Below are 21774 nucleotides of genomic sequence, written 5' to 3' on the forward strand. Positions count from 1 at the left end.
AAGACTAAGTGAGCAGCAACTCATAGCATTTGCCATAATCCTTGGAATAAGAAAGCAAGAAAGAGAATAGAAATTCCCCTTATTTCAGGTTCCTTACATACAAGTCAAGTTAGAAAATAAGGCTTAAAACCATTTTAGAAAATATAGCCAGCTTCTAAATCCTAAATGCTTTCATAAAATTATTCGATACAATACAAAGTAATTTTCAGAGCTTAAAAAAATGCCAGCAAGTCAAAATAATCTAAATTCCAAAGAAAATTATCTAAGCAGTGTATTAAGAATAAATTTTTGGCTAAAACCTGAAAATTGACATAACACTAAAGGAACATTTTCTATAAAGTTAGAACTAAATTCAAATGTTACTTAGCATTAAAATATATAAACACTTGTCTTGTATTGCAAATATAAACCTACTTCTATTCTAGAGAATTGTAATTAGAAATAACTCACTAATTCAAGAAAATATCTTAATAAAACATTTATGTCCTAAAAAAAAAATAGAAAAACATAACTTCACGAAAATAACTGACGTGACAAAAAAAAAAAGTAAAGAAAAACATTCCACAACTAAGAAATGGGAATACCACAAAAGATAGTAATAGGGGTCAATTTCTTTTTTCTTGGGGTGTTTTTCCCCCAATACTATTTAATGAATATTGCACTAAGCGAAACTTCTTTCAAATCATAATAGCGAAAATAAGAAACTTTGTAAAAATAAACAAAACTAGAATTGCAAAGTAAATTATATAGCAGAAGCTGCATTAACTAAGATTGTGAATCTTAATACAATTTTAAAATTACATTTATGGTATACACGTTTTACTAACTCTGTGCAAATACATAAAATGCATTACGTATATATATATATATATATATATATATATATATATATATATATATACACACACAAAGCACGTATATACATAACACACACACACATGAGTATCAATACATATGTATAGATATCAGATACACACATAGTTATGTGTATATTTTATATACATACACATTTATATACACATGCATGCATATATATATATATATATATATATACATACATACACACACACACACATATATATATATATATATATACACACACACACACAAACATGTATACACATATTCATATACCTACAGATACACGTGCAGACACACATACATATATAAACATACATACATTTATGTATATAAATACACACATATATATATACACATAAACATACATTTATTATATATGTATATTATATGTAACAACTATTATCTACATATATTTAATATAAATATATATATACATAATACATGTATATTCAATACATATGTTGTATCATATGTATTAAAACTATTATCTATATATATATATATATATATATATACACACACACACACACACACACAGCTCTCAGTAAATTATATATACATATATACATGCATTATATCATTTATATAACACACCTGTGTATGTGTGTATGATCATCCCCTTTCAGACAAGTGCCTGAAGGTTTCATCAGCATGGATTACAATAAATACTTAAGTTGTATTATTTCTATTTGAAGTTTAGAAAATCTTTACAAGAAACTTTTTCTAGAGAAAAAAAAAAAAAAAAAAAAACTATTTGAAAGAAAGAGTCTAAAACCTCATCTCCAAATGAAATTATGCCAAATGCACCTTCATAAAATGCCTGAGGATGCCTCTAGCCTGTCAATGGAAAACAGTTCACCGACTAACACTAAAGTATAAACAAGATGTTAATTTCTTAGTAAGAAGAATATAAGGTAAGAAGAAATATAGATTTCTGTTAAAAATTTGTCTACTAACAATATTTACATAATTTTTAGAATGGGAGAAGGGAAGGATATTTGAAAGCAATAAAAAATAAACCCCAATAATTTGGCAAATGCGAAAATATTTTCATTGAGATTCATTTAGATTGTGAACAACCGAAATTAAACTGTCTAAGATGTAGACAGGCAAGAATAGTGAAGTTTGAAAATTCGATGAGATTAAGATATCAACATATTGGTGAATTCTGCTAATGTGGTGTTTCCTTTTACAATGTCAATGCTGGCTCTTTTTCAAACAAGAAGACCATCATGAAATATAGTCAACTTTAAAAATTCTTGACAGTTGAAAGAAGTCTTTTTTTTTTTTTCCTCTTGAAGAAGATTCTACAAAATCAGTAATTTTGATTGTTGGAATTAACTTTTGCAGGCTATTTCAGGTCTTTTTTTTTTTTTTTCTTGTGTGTATGTGTATGTGTGTAACAGTGTTCAGGGAGTATTCTTTCGAATACTTTCGCAACAAACTTTATTTCCTCAATTCACTAAATGAAAAAATTGTTCATTTGGGATAAAATCTTAAATACAAATTTTGAAATTCGAAACATTTTCATTTCAAAATTGCTAATCAAAGTGTTATTTTGTGCATAAAGTTTACTTTTTTAATTTTTTTTTTTGGCTTTAATAGTTCAAAAATTTTATTTTTTAAATTTTTTTTTTGTTTCTTTTGTTTTCATAAAGAAAAATGTAATAGTTGTTAACAAGCATACGAGATGATTTTTGTCTTTAGAAGGCACATGAAACCAAAAAGGCAGGTAAACATCAGCCATACCTTCACAGATACAATGGTAAACATTGGAAAGAGGCCAAATCTTAGAGTATTTCAAGAGTATGTATGTCTTATGTACTAGCTCAGACGCAGGGAAGAAATTGGATTAAAAACTATAGCTTTAAAAGAAAAAAAAAATGAAAACAGATTTAAGAGGAAGATAACAAAAAATGACAAAATTAAATAATGATATAAATTAAATGTCATAAAGTTATCTAAGTAAGGAGTTTAGAAACTGAATATAGAAAATGTACATAGCCTCCCTGCTGCTTCACTTAACTCCTATAGCTAATACAGAACAACTAAGAGCTAAATACCTTCATGAAAGAATTGTGTTGCAAGAATATCCCCAGTGACAATTGTCTGGCACGATGCATCAATTTGCTTTGTACAGCAATTATTATTGTTACCATTAGTTTGTTCGTTGCTCAAGTCAACATCAGCACCGTATTTATCAGCAGATTGCCCATTTAACATATCTCCATTCTCAAGTATTGTATTGGTGTTGCTGCTCAGTCCATTCATGAAAGGTTCTTTTTCACCATTATGGCATCTGGAATCACGAGGACTGTCGCCAAGAACAGACTGATTCATATAATATCGTTCAGCTACCATAGAAGGATTCTGTGCATCACCACCAGCCTCATCACTTAGATCAAGATCATCTATGTCTTTCATTCCTTCTAATTCCACAGATTTGAAGTTCCAAACTGGCACTACACCGGCACCACTAGGCGCTGCATCAAAGAAAGCATACCTCAAACCTCCCACAGTGACTGGTGAATTGAGGATGTTGTTGTCGTTTAAGTCAGGAATTACTTTCTTCAGTTCATCGTCTATGTTGCCGAGAGGAGTGCCAGGATCTCTGGATCTTCCATCCAAAGGCAAATGGAGTCTTTCAGCAAGACGGTCAATCATATCTTCAATAGATTCGTTTTCCTTCCATACTCGAGTGGCACGCCACCTAGCTCGACTGCCCTTTGGAGCTGGGATAGCATCAAAGCAAACAGTTTCACCAACAGACAAAAGTCTATTCAAATCATCTATATGGCGGCCAAAGATGCAACGGTCAATAAAAACATGTTCATGCCTTCCTAAATCAATGATACCCCAAAGTTTAGCAACATGATATATCTTCCCTTTTCTATTGGTAATCGTTGGTTTATTTGGACATGCTGGTTTACTGCCAGTGATTACAACATTTAATCGAGTATTTTTAATCACTGACACCGTCTCATCTTCAGATATTGCAAAGATGTTTGAGTGCTGCCTCAAGAATTTTTCCAGTTCAGTTTTACTCCATCCAATTGTATTCCTCAAACTCTCTGGTGCTTGACTAAAATGGCCACTAAGACTGTTAAGCTTTATGTCACCTTTCTTCTCAATAATATTTTTCAGAAACATAACAGCTTTGTATTCATTAGCAGTCATTGTCATAGGCCCAGACTTGGAACTCAATATGCCAGGTGACTTCAATGGCTTGGCATCCATTATATTTAAGCTGCGAGGTCTATTTTTTAATTTAGGTGTCAATGGCATAGAAAGCATACCAGGGTCCCCTGCAAACTGTCTACCGTCATCATCAGTCTGGTCTGATTCTGACTTTAAGGGACTACAAGCCATATTGTCCTTAAGACAAACAATATCCCCTTTCACTTCAAAAATTAAAGGATGTTTATGCAACCAGTCTTCAAATTCATTCTGTGGACCAACACACTCACGGATTTCTGCAGAAGCCTGAGATAGATGACCAGCTAGACTTTTGGTAGCCATCCATTTTTCGCCCTTTTTAAGAAATTTGCTACGAAAATATTGAACAGCTTCTGTTTCAATGGATACTTCAGGAAGACTGAAACTTGAGGAAGATGATGCTGGACTACTATCACGAACATTGTTATTTACTGAACTACTCCAACAAGTGCCATCTGTTAAACATACAAGATTACCATTTACAGTGAAAAGAGAAGGATATTTAAGCAGGAATTTTTTTAACCCAGCCTCATTGCCACCTGCAGCATGCCGCATTTCAGATGTAAAATTTCGACTGCCAAAGCGACCAGCCAACTGGCTAATACTGAGTGGTGAAGGGCTATGGTTCATCAACACCTCAAGGAAATATAACATAGCTTTGTGACCTGGATCCTCCGCCATTATTTTAGGTTGGTAAGAGCCAAATGAGGAATCAAGATAAGTGTCTTGAAAAGAATCCCTAAAAATAGAAAAATAAAATTATATTTGAAGTATTAAAAAACAAATTGGAACAAAATATAAAATTAGTATAATTATAACTAATATAACTATTTTTGAAGCTTTTTTTAAAATTTAATTTAGTATTTGAAAAATCTTGCCAAAATCTGAGTAAAATGAATGATTAGCAAAATGCTTGAAACAGAATGGAATCAACGTACACAAAGATTATATTTGAAAAACATTTTAAAATTTAATTTTCTTAAAAAAGATTTTACAAAGATCAATTTCATATATTTCCAAGGAGAATAAAAACTTGAAGATGGCAAATGGATAATAACTATCAAACCTAAACACACAGAATATAATTTGTGACAATAGTACATGGCAACAAAATTATTGGGGTGGGACTAATTTATTGAATCAACCTTTGTACTCAAATGGCACTTAGGTTTTCAACCCCAATGGAATGAAAGGTGAAGTCAATCCCAGCAGAATCCCTAAACCCAGAACATCAACATTTTTTCCTTCACCACAAAATCATAGTATCTACTAAGAAAAAGTCAATGACAAGATTCTTTTAAATAATTTTTTATATCTAAAAACTTTTATATTGTGAGTGGAGTGATGGTCTGTAGCAGAAACAGTTTTTATCTAGATCAGTGCTTCTCAACCATTTTTTACCTATGGACCCTTCTGACTCCCATTTTATTCTATTAGTCACTCAGAGCCATGCAATGTTTAAAAAATTGTATCATATTTTTATGATTAAATATTATTAAAACAGAATTGCTAAAATATTTTGTGAACTGTAAAAGTATAAACAATTTCTTGCGCATATACTTTAACAAAAAAGTTTTATATGGATCCCCAAGGGCTATATGGACCCTAGTTGAGAACCACTGATCTAAACAGTAAAATAAATAGACTATTTAAAAAATGTTAGTTCAGAGTTCTAAGCTGATCAATACCTATTTTTACCTTTTTTTTTTTTTTCAGAGGAAGGGAAGACAGTGCCACAATCATTTACAGGGACTATGAGATTAAAAGGAGAAAGGTATCCTCAAACTGTCAAACTGGAAATCTGGCCTGAATTCTTTCAACACAGTGGACTCCACTCAAGTAGGCCTAACCAGATTTAAACTATGAACACAAAGAGCTAGAACTACCACAAAGGCACCAGGTTCAAAATTCTTACAGTTCTGCCAATCTACTACTTTGGACTGGTACTTTTGTACAATGTACTACTAACATGGTCAAATCACTGCTTAAAACCAGAAGAACTTAGAATGAGAACTAATACTGAAAAACAAATGAATATATAAGGACTTAAACAAGAGTTCATATTCCTGTTTACTGGCTTCAGTCACTGGATTGTGGCCACGCTGGAGTTTTAGTCAATTAGATCAGATCCCATTTGGGTACTCATTTTATTGAATGCCTAAGTTTACCTTGAGTTATGTCCTTTAAACTTTAAATACCACATACAATTTACACTGATGTATACAAATCCCAGCCACTTGGAGATATATACAATGTCCATCAGCAGTTTCCATTTGACATTATCTTCTGTACATAGAACCCCATGTTGTACATGAGACCAAACCAAAAATCATGCTGCTGTGAAATGAACTTCTTAAAAACGCAGCTTGCCTGCATCCAAACTTCAAACATTTTATATTAGGGAGATTCTGATAAACATTGTAAAAATTAATGCAATAAGGAAAAATGCTGGAATGGTTTGGCAGGACCCAATATACCTGAGGATTACATTTAATTGAACGTGTGCACCATTTTTGAGGAGGGGGGGAATGTGTGTAAATGTACACACACACACACACACATATTTGATGTGGGGTTTTTTTCTTGCTTTGTTCTCAGCTGTCTGGTGCACCCTGTATATTTTAGTAAAATTTCTTTGATTTCCTGTCTACCTATATTAAATAGATGGCATCTAAAAACCTGCTGCAAAGAGATCTCAGTGGGATTTAAATTCAGAAAATAAAGGCAATAAATACTTTAACCCATTTTATTTAGAATTATTTATATATAATGAAAACACAAGTGGTCAAGTGAACATGTTATAAGATAATCAATTGACAAGTTAATACTTATCAGCACTATATTGTATTCCAACCAACATACCTCTCAATAAATGAGAGCCCACCTAACTCTAAACAAGTACTTTAAGATGGTGTAGTTCACAGCTGGAAAGAGTTACAAAAATTAAATACTAATTTATTCTTCGTGCAGGAAAAAGTTACCTATCTAACTAGTGAAAGGTTTGGCTCATTTGCTTACTGCTATAAAATGAGAGAAAAGCAACAGTCAAACAGATCAAGGAGATTTTCAATAAAATAATAGTTTTACAGAATAAATCCAAGAAAATATTTAAACATACAATAAAATGTTCTTGGTAGTTGCTCATTCATAAAACATTACTAAAAAGAGTTTTCTTACTGGTCTTCTTGTAGTCACTTTGGTATATCCAAAACTGAATTATCTATATTCATCTATTTTTAAGATGGAAGAATGTTTGAAAGTAGTATTGTTTGTACACCTTAGTGTACAAACAATACACTTGATCCATCATGAATTATGCCAGTCCTTCCAGAGAACCCAGTCTCTCCACAAACCAAAAATAGCTTTGCCATTAATTAGATCACTAGCTTCAAAGCTTAACACCAATTATAAAAGCAGAGGAGGGACAGCAGCTGTTATGTTCAGACAGAGGCCACCCTGCTTGCCTCCACTGCTACCAGCACTAGAATCTAACAAGTTAACCAAAGCCAATGAGGGAACTTCAACGTGGTCAGTTAACCTTCTAGAAAAGCAACCACATCTCATTCAAATCACACTCCCTCTTACAAACCATTTGTCAGGGCCATGAAATGTGTGTACGACTTTGTATAAATACTCCAACTTTCAATGCTCAGAAATGTTTTTGTACCTCACATATTTGTAATTCTATGTATTCAATTCATTGTAGAAAATTGTAAGAAATTTACAAAAGTTTCAGGCAAGTGAATTGAGAAAAACATTTTTTTAATATTTGCAGTAATGTATTTAAATTTACTAATAAGCAAGAATTTCCATGTAAAGAATTAACACCAATTTTAAGAATTTTTTGTTTTAAAATATAAGACACAACAATGAATTTTTTTTGCTTTAGATCTATCAGAAAATAAGCTATCATCAGCATTAGGCCAATTTAGCAGTATTTGATTTATGTTAAATGATCTTGCAGTGCCAGCTAACATCTAAAGAAGCCTCTACACAATCTCTCAACTTTAAAAACAAATAGTAGTCAAATATCCCTCAAATCATCACCTAATATCTTTAAAAAAAAAAATACACAATGTAGTCATAGAAACTCTAAGGGTTAAAAAAAGAAAAAGCATAATCACAGCTGGAACGCCTTTAAGTATAGGACCTGCATGATCAGGGTCTTGCAGACTAGATAATAATATAACTTAAGTCAATGAGGGAATCTTTAGAGTTAACATACTAGAAATAGCAGCCAAATCTTTGTCAAATGACACCATAGCATTTTAAAATATGAAACTGGATACTGTAATATAGAATATAGTAGGTTTGAAAGAAAAAGAAAGTCACAGCTGTAATAATACTTTTGATGTGTATAGTTCGTTTCATGACAGTTAACTTAAAGGTTAAATAATAACACAACCAGATGTATCTATTATACCACCAGTATTAAAGACATCATCTTTTCAGGTTGATATAAAGAGGAAATGACTTTTAGGAGTTTGGTTGGGTCCATCAGATTTAAATATCTGAGTGCATCCAAAAATTGTCCATTCAGCTGAATGCCATGAAGTTGCTTGTCAACACTCCCAACTTCTGACTCACAGACATGATTCTTCACTACTTTTCTTATGCTAGCATAGTGCTTGTCAAAAAAACAGCAGGTCTTGTGTATCCCCCCCCCATTCAGACTCTTCTGACTTGCTCATCTCTCCTCTTCCTGCCACTTACATTATGCACTCTTTTCAGGAATTCAGGCTTAGCATTAACCACTTTCACTAGCCCATCCTTTGCCAAATGTCAACCCTCTCAAAGACCCTCCAAGCCCATGTTTTTGCTGCCACTGTTCAACAGAAACATTAACTGTGTCAATCTCACTGGTCTCAAGTGACCTGTGAAAGATATGGCCACAACTGCACCATATGGATATGAGACTTGGGGACTTTACATAGCTGACTTGGCAAAAGTAAATGCATTCTAGATACAGAATCTAAAAAGAAAGTTTCAAATTCTTTGAATGTTTACAATTTTTGCTTGAGTACAATGTGACAATTTCTGCAAGGCAGTTTACACAGAAGATATGGTAATCTCCAGAAGTGAAAAAGATGTAATAAGGTTTTGAATGGTAAGTGTTTGATATGATACCAACAAGCAGAAGCAGCAGAGAGGAAAATAGAAAGTTAAAAGAAACCATAAGTTTCAAGTTATCAGAGAGAAGAAATCTACAATTGAAACAGTTGCAGAAGCTGTGCAGAACTTCAATGAACTAAGAGAAATTCAAATTACAGAACAATAAGATAAACAAAAGAAAACAGAGGTATCGAGTTACTTGAAAGAAGCAGTGTATGATGCTATAGAGGAGAGATAGTTTTAGTAATTGGAAGACATAGATATGAAATAGAGTTTGATTCTATGAAAGTAAAACGCTAGCAGATCTCTAATTTACAAAGCACAACATTTCTTTTTCCTACAAAATAAATAAATAAATAAAATTGATAAAAATCAAAATATTAAAAACACTAAACAATTGTGATTTTAAATACACTTATTTTGAGGAAATATATTTCGTCGTGTTTAATTATTTTGGAGAGATATTACTTTTTGCTTAATATTTTCTGTCAGTTATAAATTTAAATGCAAAATTAGCTTTCTTACTAATTAGAATGACAAATATAAGGTCCTTTATAATTTCATATAAATGCAACAACCTCTGTAAAGAAAATGTCTTGTTATTCAGTTTCACACACTCAACAAAATACTTAAAACAACAGAAGGAAAACCATTTTCTAAGAACCAAATCAAGAGATTGATTTATTTGCCAGTAAAAGACAACTGACAGTAGTGAAGAAAGAGTGATCCTAAGATAGATCCTAAGTTCAGAGAACCCACTTCTCTTTACAGTCTGTCCAAACAATCAATTATTCACACATTACATTGCTATAAAACTAATGAAGATTCATACCAAACAACTCTGATGAGTCACTGTTAAGACAATTTTCACCTTGCTCCAAAACATGTTTATTTCTATGATGAGATTTTCTTTCAGACAAAAACCACAGCATCATGCCTTTCAATGGTGTATATGCATTAAGTATGATGCACAGATGTCTGAGCAGAATTACATTTAACTGTAATAAGTCATCTGAAAACAAAACTTAGGGAGATATTCATTACCATTTTAAAATTTTTATTGTTCTTATTCAGAACATTTAATGGCCACCCTAATTTGTCATTTTGTTTTTATAAACTTTACCAATTTTTAGTAATGGAATAGCATTAATTAGGTATAAAGTAATACAGCAAACTCAAATTGTTTTTAGGGTTAATAATATTACATAGAAATTTTGGAAAAATTTATAATTTCAGAATTATCCTGATAGCATAAAGAACTTCACTGCAATAATCTACACTGATTTCATGTCACCTAATTAATTTGACTCATCAAGACATTATCCAAATGTTCCCTAATCTCAAAACTGCAACTAACATGTTCTTTAAAAGCTGCACAAGCTTTCAATTCACCATTCCCAAAATAGCATCTCTCTGGAACTTCCTGCCCACCAAGCCTCTCTACTGAACTGAATATAGTTAATATAAGAGAATGTGAAAACAAAAGGGTTCCTTTCTTTGATACGATAACCAAGGACTAATGACCACCTTTTCATATTATTTGCATTCAAATTAACAAATTTGTTTTACAATAACCAAACCATAACACTTGCAGTGGAAGTTTCTTGTCCGATAACTAAATTACAGGATGTGCCAATGTGGCCTTTACTGACCCACATTCTATTCATTTGATTTTAACTTGGAGTCCTTCACACACTGTCTCCTCATTAACAATGTGCTAGTATTACTTCTAAACCACACATAAACACACATTTTTTAAAGCACATACAAAACACAAAGGATAGGCTTTTTCTTTAAAGATAGAAAATAGCTCAACTATAAATAGCAGCTGACCTTCTTTACAAGTGTCTTGAGAGACTAGAATGAAGATGAGTTAGTTAAAGATTTCACAAAACCATCTATTATTTTACACTATCATAGTTTACTGTTCAAATTGACATAAAACATTGGTAGTAATTTGAAATAACCATTAAATATGGAAGATATATGGAAAAATTTTCAACTCCATCCTCTCTGCTCCATCAACCTTTCTTCCACATACATTTCATCCCCTAAACACCCATCACTTGTTACCTGAGAGAAGAATAGGCACATACTACATCCCCACCCTGACTTTCTCAGTTATCTTTCTTTCCCAACCTCAAACCACTTCCCTTTGTCTTTCCTTGCTTACTGTCTCCACCAATCATCTAGCATCTGCACCGTCTCTACCCTGTGCTGTTCTCCATTATTAACACCTCACTTACCTGCTACCACCCTCAAAACCCTCACATATCAACTGCAACACTTGTCCCCAAGACTCTCCTATGTTTCTCTCCCATCATTTGCTAGTCACATAAATCTTGCCCACTCACCCAGTCCAAACCTCTGTATCACCTCACTTATTCTCACCACCCCGAATATCATTCAAGGTCATGTCCCAACATCTTCACCATCATCCCTATAGCTTTCTTTATCTTACTCTCTAGTTCACTGTCCTTTTTCCCCCCAACAGGGATATTCATGTATCTACTCTATAGCAAGACACCAATCTGTCCCTCTTTAAACCATTAATCTCTCAACTGGCACTCAATACAACTCTCTGCTCCCAGTTGAGGAGGTTTTGTCTTGCAAAGTACTTGGTAACTCTGTCAGTGCTGGTGCCACATAAAAAAACATCCAGTACACTCTGTAAAGTGGTTTGCATTAGGAAGGGCATCCAGCTGTAGAAACCATGCCAAAACAGACACTGGAGCCTGGTGTTGTTCTCAGCCGTGCCAGCTCCATGTCAAACCATCCAAACCATGCCAGCATAGAAAACCGATATTAAATGACAATAATGATGATGAGTACACTTGAGCTGAATTTTTATTACAGCTTCCAAGTCTGCTGGGCTTGAATGATTAAAACAAACTAACAAAATATCCTTACAGCTGCTAGTATGCACTGAAATTTATTCAGCAACCCCTTAATAAAGTAACTTTAAAACTATAAACATTGCACTGTTTAACTACTTGGATACTAGACAGACAACTAATTAATCTGACCATCTCCAACAGTCAATGAGTACATTAAAATATAAAAGATGCTTCAAGTAGAGCAACATGGTTAAACTTAAAATTTGTAAACGAACAATGTAGATGAATTGAATTGATATTACATATGTTAACCAATATTTGCAGGACAATCTCCTTTACTCTGAATAGAAAATATGAAAGAACATATAAGTGAAAACTAGTAGTGTGCCCAAAAAAGACATGAGAATTAAGATTAGATCTCAGATTGTGTGGTCTACATATAAGATGACACTGAATCAAAAGGTATGTTAATATACTGCACTGTAAACTATGCCATATTAAGAAAAAATAAATAAATAAAACCAACCTTCATAACAATGGTGACTAACTAGAATACTATTACTAATATACTAATCAGGTAGATTTATGACTAATTGCAAGGATCTATTCTTCACATTAGGAAAGTATTTCCTTTACAATGACATGAAAGACAATGGTTTTTCATTATTACTGCCTCATCTTAGCTATACAGACTAGATTTCAATAATTATAAAGACAATGTTGAATATTCAACTATTTTTAATTACTAATAGCCGTAGTGCTGAGATTCTAACACAGATCATATATCTTCAGGCACTTGGTACAAATTTTAAAATATTCCAAATCATGTGTTACATATCAGTTATGTACCTCAAGGGTCCACCCCAACACTCAACACTACTATTTTTATCTCTTTCCAGCTCTACCCCAGTTACTCCCACATTCCGTTCTGAAATGTGAGTAACCATGTAGCTTCTCTGCAGCAAGAAACTTCTTCAGGTTTGGCTTCTTCTCTCATACTTTAACCCTTCACTTTCTAGCAGAGAGTTCTCTCTCAAGGTTAATGGTCTTGCAAGCTGCAAAGTAGCCTAACTAGTGTTGTGGCATGAAAAAAGTACCCAGTACCTGCTGCTAAGTGGTTGGCATTAGGAAGGGCATATCCAGCTGTAGAAACCATGTCAAAGAAGACAGTGGAGCACCATGCAGCCCTTGGTGCCCATCAAATCTTGTCAAACTTTGTAACCCATGTATGGAACATGGACATTAAATTATAATTTTGAAATCAGGCACACACAATAACCAACAAAGGAGCATAAACATGGCCACTCAAACTGCCAAATATAGCACACTGGTATCAATCAAATCACATACCCTAACATTTTAAATAAGAACACATTGTATAATGTGGTGCTTAATTGGAAAAAGAAGACAAGCTGGTCGCCTCCAACACATTTTCACCATAGTTAAATCAGAACTATGTGGGGAGAGATGTAGCAACAACAGTTATGCTATTTAAATCAACTTTAACTTAAAGGGAACCAAGTCTCTATAAGGGCAGTTGACATTTACAAATATATCTAAGTGCAGGCATGGCTGTACAGTTGAGAAGATTGCTCCCCAAACATATGGTCTTCAGTTCCACGTGGAACATAGGACATCTATTATAGCCCCAGGTTGACTAAAGCTTTGTGCATAGATTCTGTAGAGACAAAAAGAAAGCCCATCATGCATGCATGTATGTATGTATGTATATCCAAGTCTTGATAGCATGATAGTTATAAATAAGCATTACCATCATAGAACTGATGTTTGTTTCCTGTCTTCCGTGAAAAACATGTCTAGCCATAGGAAATATATGATCCTCAATTGTTTCTAACAGGTGAGGGTTGGCAACAGGAAGTATGTCTACCTTAGAAAATGTGCCTTGACAAATTCCAGCCAACTAATGCAAGTATGGAAAAATCGACTTTAAATGAGTATTTGTACAAAATTTTAAATTTTATATTGCAATTAGTAAATATTACTACAATAGTTAGACTTCCAAGAGGGGCTAATCACTGATTTGCAGCATCTCTGATGGTGAGAGTGACAAGAGAATTTCTCAGTGCTGAACAAATATCAGAAAGAACTTCATTTATATAGTTTTTTATATAGTTTTTTTTTTAGTTTTTTTTATTTTATAGTTTTCTCATGTTTACATACTTTACCAGATATACTAATATACACATACACAACAGGCTTCTGCAAACCAAATTCCAGTTATTGCAAAAACATACTTGTTAACCTTAAAGTCATGCCTGCTACATTATCCATCTAAGAGTCCAAGTAGTAGACAAACATCCTTCCTTACTTCCATTAGGCACAAACAAAAATCTGTTCTTTACTATGCATGATACTAAATTATCAAGACATTGTTTCTATAAATCTTGTAATAATTACTTATAAAATAAAGAAGATATATAAATTCATCCTCAAAATATATCTTCATTTAACAGAAGAGAGTTACATTTAAATACATTGAAGTGAATTAGGCTGACAACAAACAACAATAGAGAAAAGTCCTAAAAACTCCTACTTTCACAAAGTAACACCTGATCTTTGTAATCAGGTTTCAACTTACTAAAAATTGAAACTAGTCCATCAGAAAAATAACATTGAATGAAAAAATAAAATGACAAGTATAGATTTATGATTTAATAGGAAAGTTTCTACAAGTAGGTGAATGGAGTATTCAGAGCAAGAAGGATTTTATGGTTTTAGCTGACAACAGACCCAACACAGAACAAATTAAAACAGATTATGCAACTTATGTAAGCATGGAAAAATTATTGGTTCTCAACATTGAATTTTGATAGTTCATATTGTTTTTCTCTACGTTACACAGATGCACTTCCTGCTGTCAACCCTAATCAGTTTTGCAAGTAAGGGATCTCTCATTCTACACGGCTTTGACGGTGCAAAGCCAGTGGATGATTTGTTGACAGGAAAACTAACATCACTGCTCATATACTGCTACTTTCATAAAAGCAAGCACACACACATCCTTCAATTTGGATCACCTTTTTTACTCAACAGTTAGCCTCTTTATGCATAACATGTCCACACAACCTCTACACTATATCTAAATTCCTTTCATATTCAGTTTTCTCTCATATTCGCCAACACTTACAAATCCAGTAGAATATGTTTGCCTCAGTTTTTTCCTGTTTTCATATAGCTCATTTCATTCCTTCACCAACAACATTTTGTGTCCAGTTTCCCATGCTTGCATATACTTAATAAGGTAGATTTTCTACCAAATGCACTCACAAGGTTTTGGTTATCCTGGGGCTATAGTAGACACTTCATCAAGGTTCCACACAGTGGAGTTGAACCCAAGACCATATGGTTAGTAAGCAAACTTTTAAACCACATAGTATACCTGCACCTATTATATATACCTCATTTCTTCCCAGCTTTCATATATTTTCCACATTCACTGATATGTTCCACCACCAAGCAAAATTGCATTTCACACATAAGGCACCATATACTATCAGTTATTAGCAAAGGTAATAGCTTGCTGAACTTTTCCTAACTATTCTTATTCTAACTAGTATGCTTTGGAACACACTACTCAAGTGTCACTTAGGTCACCTAGTTAACATAAAATATCAACTACTACTAGGGAGCCCTCTGAACATTTAGGAAAAATAATTCTATGAGTCCCTTATTGCTAACTACTCATGCACACCTAAATGCTTCTCTATCAGCCTGCCTATGATCCCACTGCATCTCTTGTGTACCCATATTTTACACTGAATACATTATGTTGCATTCCTACCAACTACTTTTTTCTATGAATTACATCATTGTTATAGAGATCTCACAGATATTTTAAACTCCTGAAACAGGAGTAGAGTGATTATAATAAAAGTTTCGTTTTATTGCCCTTTCTAATATTGACAAGAGAGATGGAGAGAGAACTGAGAGATAATGTTAAAATAATACATAAAATAATTCACACACACATATATAGTTCAAATTTAAGCTTACTAAGAAGCTAAACAATCCATGAAGGAAGTAAAAAGCCATAACAAAGCTAGTTGAGACTACAAACAACAAGAATTTGAGTTTTTAGGACAAATGCAATATTCCAGTAAGAAAGAACAAACAACTACCTTCATTTGTTGAGCAAGGAAATGCTTTGAATAATGACCCACAATCTGCAGTCTGGTGGTCAATGGAATGGCTAAATATGGACAACTGACTTGTAAAAACATTTCAGACATTGTAGAAGGAATCTAAAATTAGAGTCGGGATAAGTAATATGCAATTTAAGATACAAATGGGTGTATCAAACAACTTGGTTTCTCATCAAGTCATCAGCTCAGAAGCTGTGTAGGAAATTTGCAACAAAAAAAGCTCAAAGAAAAATAACTGAAATAGTGACCATGACAAAATATTAAAAACTAATAGCAGGTGCAGCTAAAAGAAACTATGACAAAATATAAGAAACTGGTTAATAACAGGAGCACCTAAAACGTAGAACTCAATGTGACAATTAAATGTCATTAACATATAAGGATTAACAATAAACCTAGAAATAAACATATTACACTGATATTGGTCCCTGTGAATTAATAGACAAACCCTGTTACTAAACTGATAATTATGAAGATGGAGTTTGTGATAAAATGGTCCCTAAATTTTGAAGTGTCAGAAAGTTTCAAGAATTGCTGTGCCATTAGTAATGAAAAAGCAGATTATATAGAATTGTGTTAATGTATGACCATTTCACACAAAGGGATGAATTCAACCGGGGAGGAATAAGCATGATGTGAACTTGAGGGAACAGTTAATAAAGCAGCAGAGTAACTAAAGCATTGGCTAATATAACAGAGACAACTATTGTATTATGTGAATGGATGACACATGTTAGGTGAAAATGATGTCAGTACATGTGATATAGAAAGGATGAAGACAAAATAATTATAAAGGAGCTAATAGATTAGAACTCTTTGATGAAATGAGATATGGTAAAAATATATAGCAACTCATTGAATCAATACAGCTCAGAAAATCTTCAGGTTACTAAAGTAGAAAAGAGTAAAATATCAATAGTAATAGTTTGAGTGTTCTAGAACCAGTTAACCAAAAGGTAGATAAAAAAAAGTAACAGAATTGAGTAGTTAGAAATAACTCCAAAAATATGGCATCTTTAAAGAATAATAAGCATTCAAAAATATAGTTTTTCAACTAGTAAAATATAAAAATTACAATAGTCGATCACTTGAAGTGTAATAACTGACTTGAATATGATAATTAAAAAAAAAGTGAAGCTAGTTAAACTGCTTTAGTAATGGAAGAAAAATTACTATTACAAAGGGGAAAACAGACCAACTGAAATTACAACAGCTCTCAATAGGTTGGTAAATTTTCTCAGAAGTACAAAATTTCATGTTAAAATTATTCCTAGCACAAAAGGATAATGAAAAGATTATTTGGTATATAAAATTCAAGAATATGAAAAATAAAAATCAATTGACAATCATTTTAACTAATTACACAGTATAAGACAAAATACAACAGCAATACAAAGAAAAGAGAATCTTTAAATGTCCATTATTATAAATTAGTATGTCTAAATGCCATCCAGTAAACCCACCACTCTATTCACTTCTTAAGCCGAGCTATTTTTATCAAATATTTATACAGAGTGTGCTAATACCTTCGTCCACCTTTTCTGCACTATTTATGTATAAATATACTGTCATTCAAACATATGGTATTTAGTCTATGAAATGATGTACATGTTTAACTTATATTTCCTTCACCCCTACATACAGGGATCCACTTGTGTTGAGTGCTGAATATCAAAGCTATAAAATGAACAGAGTTTAGTTCCACAAAATAAATATCTTAATAGATGATTGCCTAATTTTTAGCACAAATAAAACCAATATAAAAAAAAAGGTTCAGAAAGCAACATTTTCATTATAATACAAAATTTTTGTTTGCTACAAGAACAAAAAAGAAAAAAATTAAGTATTCCATGCAAATAATAGCTTTCACTTGAAACAAAAACTAAAACCTGTTGCTTAAAGACAACTATTAAATGACTAACCTTAAGCTAAATGACCTCCAGCACAAGTCATTTAGTTGGATATTTTTATGACTTGGTGTGAAACTTGTTTACTGAAATAGCATAAAAATCACCTCATGAGGCTTATATAGACTTAGTGTGTGGAAAAGTTACAGATTTTATTTGAATTTCAGGAAAACAACCTGAAGACTCCTCTATTTAGAAATATGTTGAAAAAATAAAATTTTAGGAAAAGTAGTTCACAATTACAAAAGAAACAAGACTATTGAAGGAAAAATTACCAAATGATCATTAAAAGTTAAATGAACAGAGATTGTTCATAGAAATTTATATTTCAAGGTGTAATAATTCAGCTGAATGGGTTTAACAAATTTGTGGTTTCAAACAAGATTCTAATTCATGAATGGGCTATCATAATATACACATAAATAACTATACAATTTATGGAAAGAATTTTTCTTTAATTACGTCTATAAAAACACACATAAATCTAAACTATGATGTTTTTAAGTGTGTACAGAGAAGATATTTGAAAGTTCTCTTGTTCAACAGCCGTTTACGAAGTAAACCCCCTTCGACGGTCCTCCCTCAAATTCCTGACTTTAGAAATGTATTTTCAAGCAAAAACAAAACAAATGAAAGTAGATATTGAGGGAGAAACAGAGCATAAACTGATAAAGGACACAACACTCCCAAATTACTTTCAAATTCTTAAGAGTATCGACGCTAGAAAACCAGGCTTTTTTAGTTTGCTTTTTTTTTTCTTTTATATATATTTGCTGCTTCTATTATTTAATGTTTGGTAAGGAAACAGAAAGAAAACAGAGGACAACGAAGAAACGCAAACAGATTAAAGACAAAACTAAAGAATTGAAAACTTGGATTGCATAACACCAGAGAACCTAATCGATAAAGTAAAAGTTCGATTACCTCAGGGAATAGAAACTAGACTAACTCGGGATTTAGTCTTCAATAAACAGCGTGTAGAAGAAACGTCGGGTAAGAAAATGGTGCTGCAACAGACATTTCAGAGAGAAAGAAAGAGAGAATGAGCTGCGTTCACAATAAAAGAAACGCGTTGGAAAAATTGAGAAACCAATTCTACCGTTAGAAGAATTTGAGAGCATGATTACATAAGCAAAAAAAAAAAGATCGGTAAGATTGAGACACGCTCTAGAGCTAATACGACAATCTTCATAAAAGAGAAAGATAGAAAGATGAAGTGAGGTTGGGTTAAAAATAAAGAGAGGAAGAATAAATGGAGGTGGGCGGAGAGAGAAGGGGGGGCAAACGGAAGAAATCAGAGAGAGAGAGGAAAGACAAAAGACGCAAATAGAGGTTTAATTAGTATTTAAAAAATACTGAGTCATACTAAAAAGAGGCTTAGTTCGTAGAAGTGCAAAAAAAAAGTGTTTTAGTTAAAAGACTGTCCAGTATGGTGTGTAAACCTGAGAAAACGTGGTGAGCATTTTTGGTAAGTGAAACACACTGATAAATAGATAGATCACTCAATAAAGAGGATGGGTGTGTGTGTGTGTGTATTTATGATGAAATAAACCCTATTGTCACTGGTCCAATGAAGTGCTTTTCACTAGTATCTCCACGTAACACAAGAACGGTGCTTATGGTGTAGAACCAACCATTTAATATCCATCCATCCATCCATCACTCTGGAGATCTGAGAAGGATAAAAACAAAATCTCGCAGATAATGGATAAACGACACGTAAAAGTAAAATATCCAACCACATACATCATCATCATCATCTGTGCATTCCAACGAAAGTCTAGCCTTAAATATATAATTATTAGTCATCAATGAACAAGGTTCAGTAAATACAAAACTAAGAAACCTCGGTTATTTGCCAGTTAAAAACAAGATGAATTTACATAACATTTTACAAAAAAAGAAAAGTTTTCTTTTACAAGATTTACGAAAGTTAAGTTTAAAAACAGTAAAATGAGGATTAATAATTATGGATTATAACCAAATAGACAGGGTAAATGTCAACTTTTACAAAGAAAGTATTTATAGACAGTTAGGTGAGGGTGGGATTGTTTTAACATGTGACTATTTACATGAGGTGGAATTATTTGGTAAAATTATTTATTATTTGCAGTACAGATCTGTAAACTGAACAAAACACGAGCGAATGCCATCAAATCGTATTAGTTTTCAAGGATATACATGATACTGTCTACTAAAAACAATGTACATAGAGTTTGTTTATAGACATTTAAGAATTAGGCAGTTCACGGTAAGTTGTCAGATATTTTCTTCTACGAAATTAAAGGGACTAATTTAAATATATATATATATATATATATATATATATATATATATATATATAAGACAAAACTGATTGTGTCAATCCCATTTCGTGTGTATCGAGGTAGAGAATACAAACAATGTGTGTGTGTGTGTGTACACACAGCCAACTGCGACCTAGTAGTCCGATGAACTATCTATCCTACAGAGAGCTGCATTACATTTTACTTTTTGTAATTAGGGGTGTGTGTTGGTGAGAGAATGTTTGTTGGTGAGACTATGTGCATGTGTATGGATGGAAGAGTGCGTCAAAATAAAGAGGTGTCACTGTGTGTAATATTGTCAGCATGTGGATTGCTGCAAGTGAAGAAGACTAAGGAATGGTAACATTCTACAAAAGTATTAAGAACCAATAAAATAAGCAGGACGAAAAACGATATAAATAGTATGAATTGCTACGGCTAAAGAAATCTTAAACTTTTTCATATACATTTATTATACAATAAATTATGATTTAAAAAAAAATTAAACCGTGAATATAATGAATAAGAAATAAACAAATGGGGCAGCTGGTTGATTTACAAATGTTGAAGTTGAAGTAATAATAAAGTCAATGTCAAAAAACACACATCCAAGTGTGACAGACATTCGTCTGCATTTCCAATGTTAGTATCATAGAAGTTAAAGGTAAAACAAAAACAAAACTTAGGAATAAGAAAGAAGAAATGAGAAATACAAAACTTAACAGCCATACATTGTTTATCGACTGTTCAATAAATTCACTGTCTCCAATATCAGCACACACTTAAACATACAGATATAAATAGATATATATACACATTAGGATATATATATATATTTTGATCTTCGTGTAGTCGCACCAAGTTTGTGTGTTTTGTTATGAAGTATGAAATAAAGACAAAACCAAACAGAGCTGATATACGTTCAATTATGAGTGTACGCACGTGTTGGACCCACCTTTTTATAACAAATGTATACGAATAAAGTACCAACAGCTTTCTTTAACCCAAGCTCTTCTCGATTTAGTCATGATCTGCCATTTTGGAAGTGCGGCGGCAGATTCTCTGTTACTCCCAGCATGCACTCGGATGAAAGACAAGCCCAACTGAGCATGCGTGGATTCTTTCTAATTCTTCTTAACTCATTTCCTAAATTACCTGACAGCTATTTGTGCGGTTATCAATATTGACCCAACTTAACCTTTCATCTACCTTTCTTTCTTACATAATTTCCTCTGTCAGCTAGCTTCGGCATTTTTTTATTTTAAAGAAAGTAGCCTCCATTTTTTTAATAATCTTTTCATTCAGATTCTTTTTTAAAGATATCTTCTTTTTTCTATTTAATCTTCTTGAAATAACCTTTTGTGTAACCAAATCGCTATCCATATTGTTAACG

General features: G+C 32.6%; 1 protein-coding gene across 6 annotated transcripts; it reads right to left on the bottom strand.

Annotated features, from left to right (window-relative positions):
- Positions 1 to 1889: 1889 nt before the first annotated feature.
- LOC106868191 (uncharacterized) lies at positions 1890 to 21436 on the bottom strand. Of its 6 annotated transcripts, none has more exons than XM_089351150.1 (4): positions 21337 to 21436; positions 19021 to 19103; positions 16166 to 16288; positions 2437 to 4816 (listed from the first exon to the last, which is right to left on the bottom strand). In XM_089351150.1, the coding sequence occupies exon 4, from the start codon at positions 4756 to 4758 to the stop codon at positions 2917 to 2919; it is 1842 nt and encodes a 613-aa protein (XP_089207276.1). In that variant the 5' UTR covers positions 4759 to 4816; positions 16166 to 16288; positions 19021 to 19103; positions 21337 to 21436; the 3' UTR covers positions 2437 to 2916. The 6 variants fall into 6 exon arrangements, with proteins under 6 accessions (XP_014768839.1, XP_089207276.1, XP_014768840.1 ...); XM_014913354.3 differs by lacking the exon at positions 16166 to 16288 and adding an exon at positions 18112 to 18182; XM_014913355.3 differs by lacking the exon at positions 19021 to 19103.
- Positions 21437 to 21774: the final 338 nt, after the last annotated feature.

Source organism: Octopus bimaculoides, chromosome 4 (genome assembly GCF_046866305.1).
Source record: "Octopus bimaculoides isolate indiv1 chromosome 4, ASM4686630v1, whole genome shotgun sequence".
Classification (NCBI taxonomy): domain Eukaryota; kingdom Metazoa; phylum Mollusca; class Cephalopoda; order Octopoda; family Octopodidae; genus Octopus; species Octopus bimaculoides.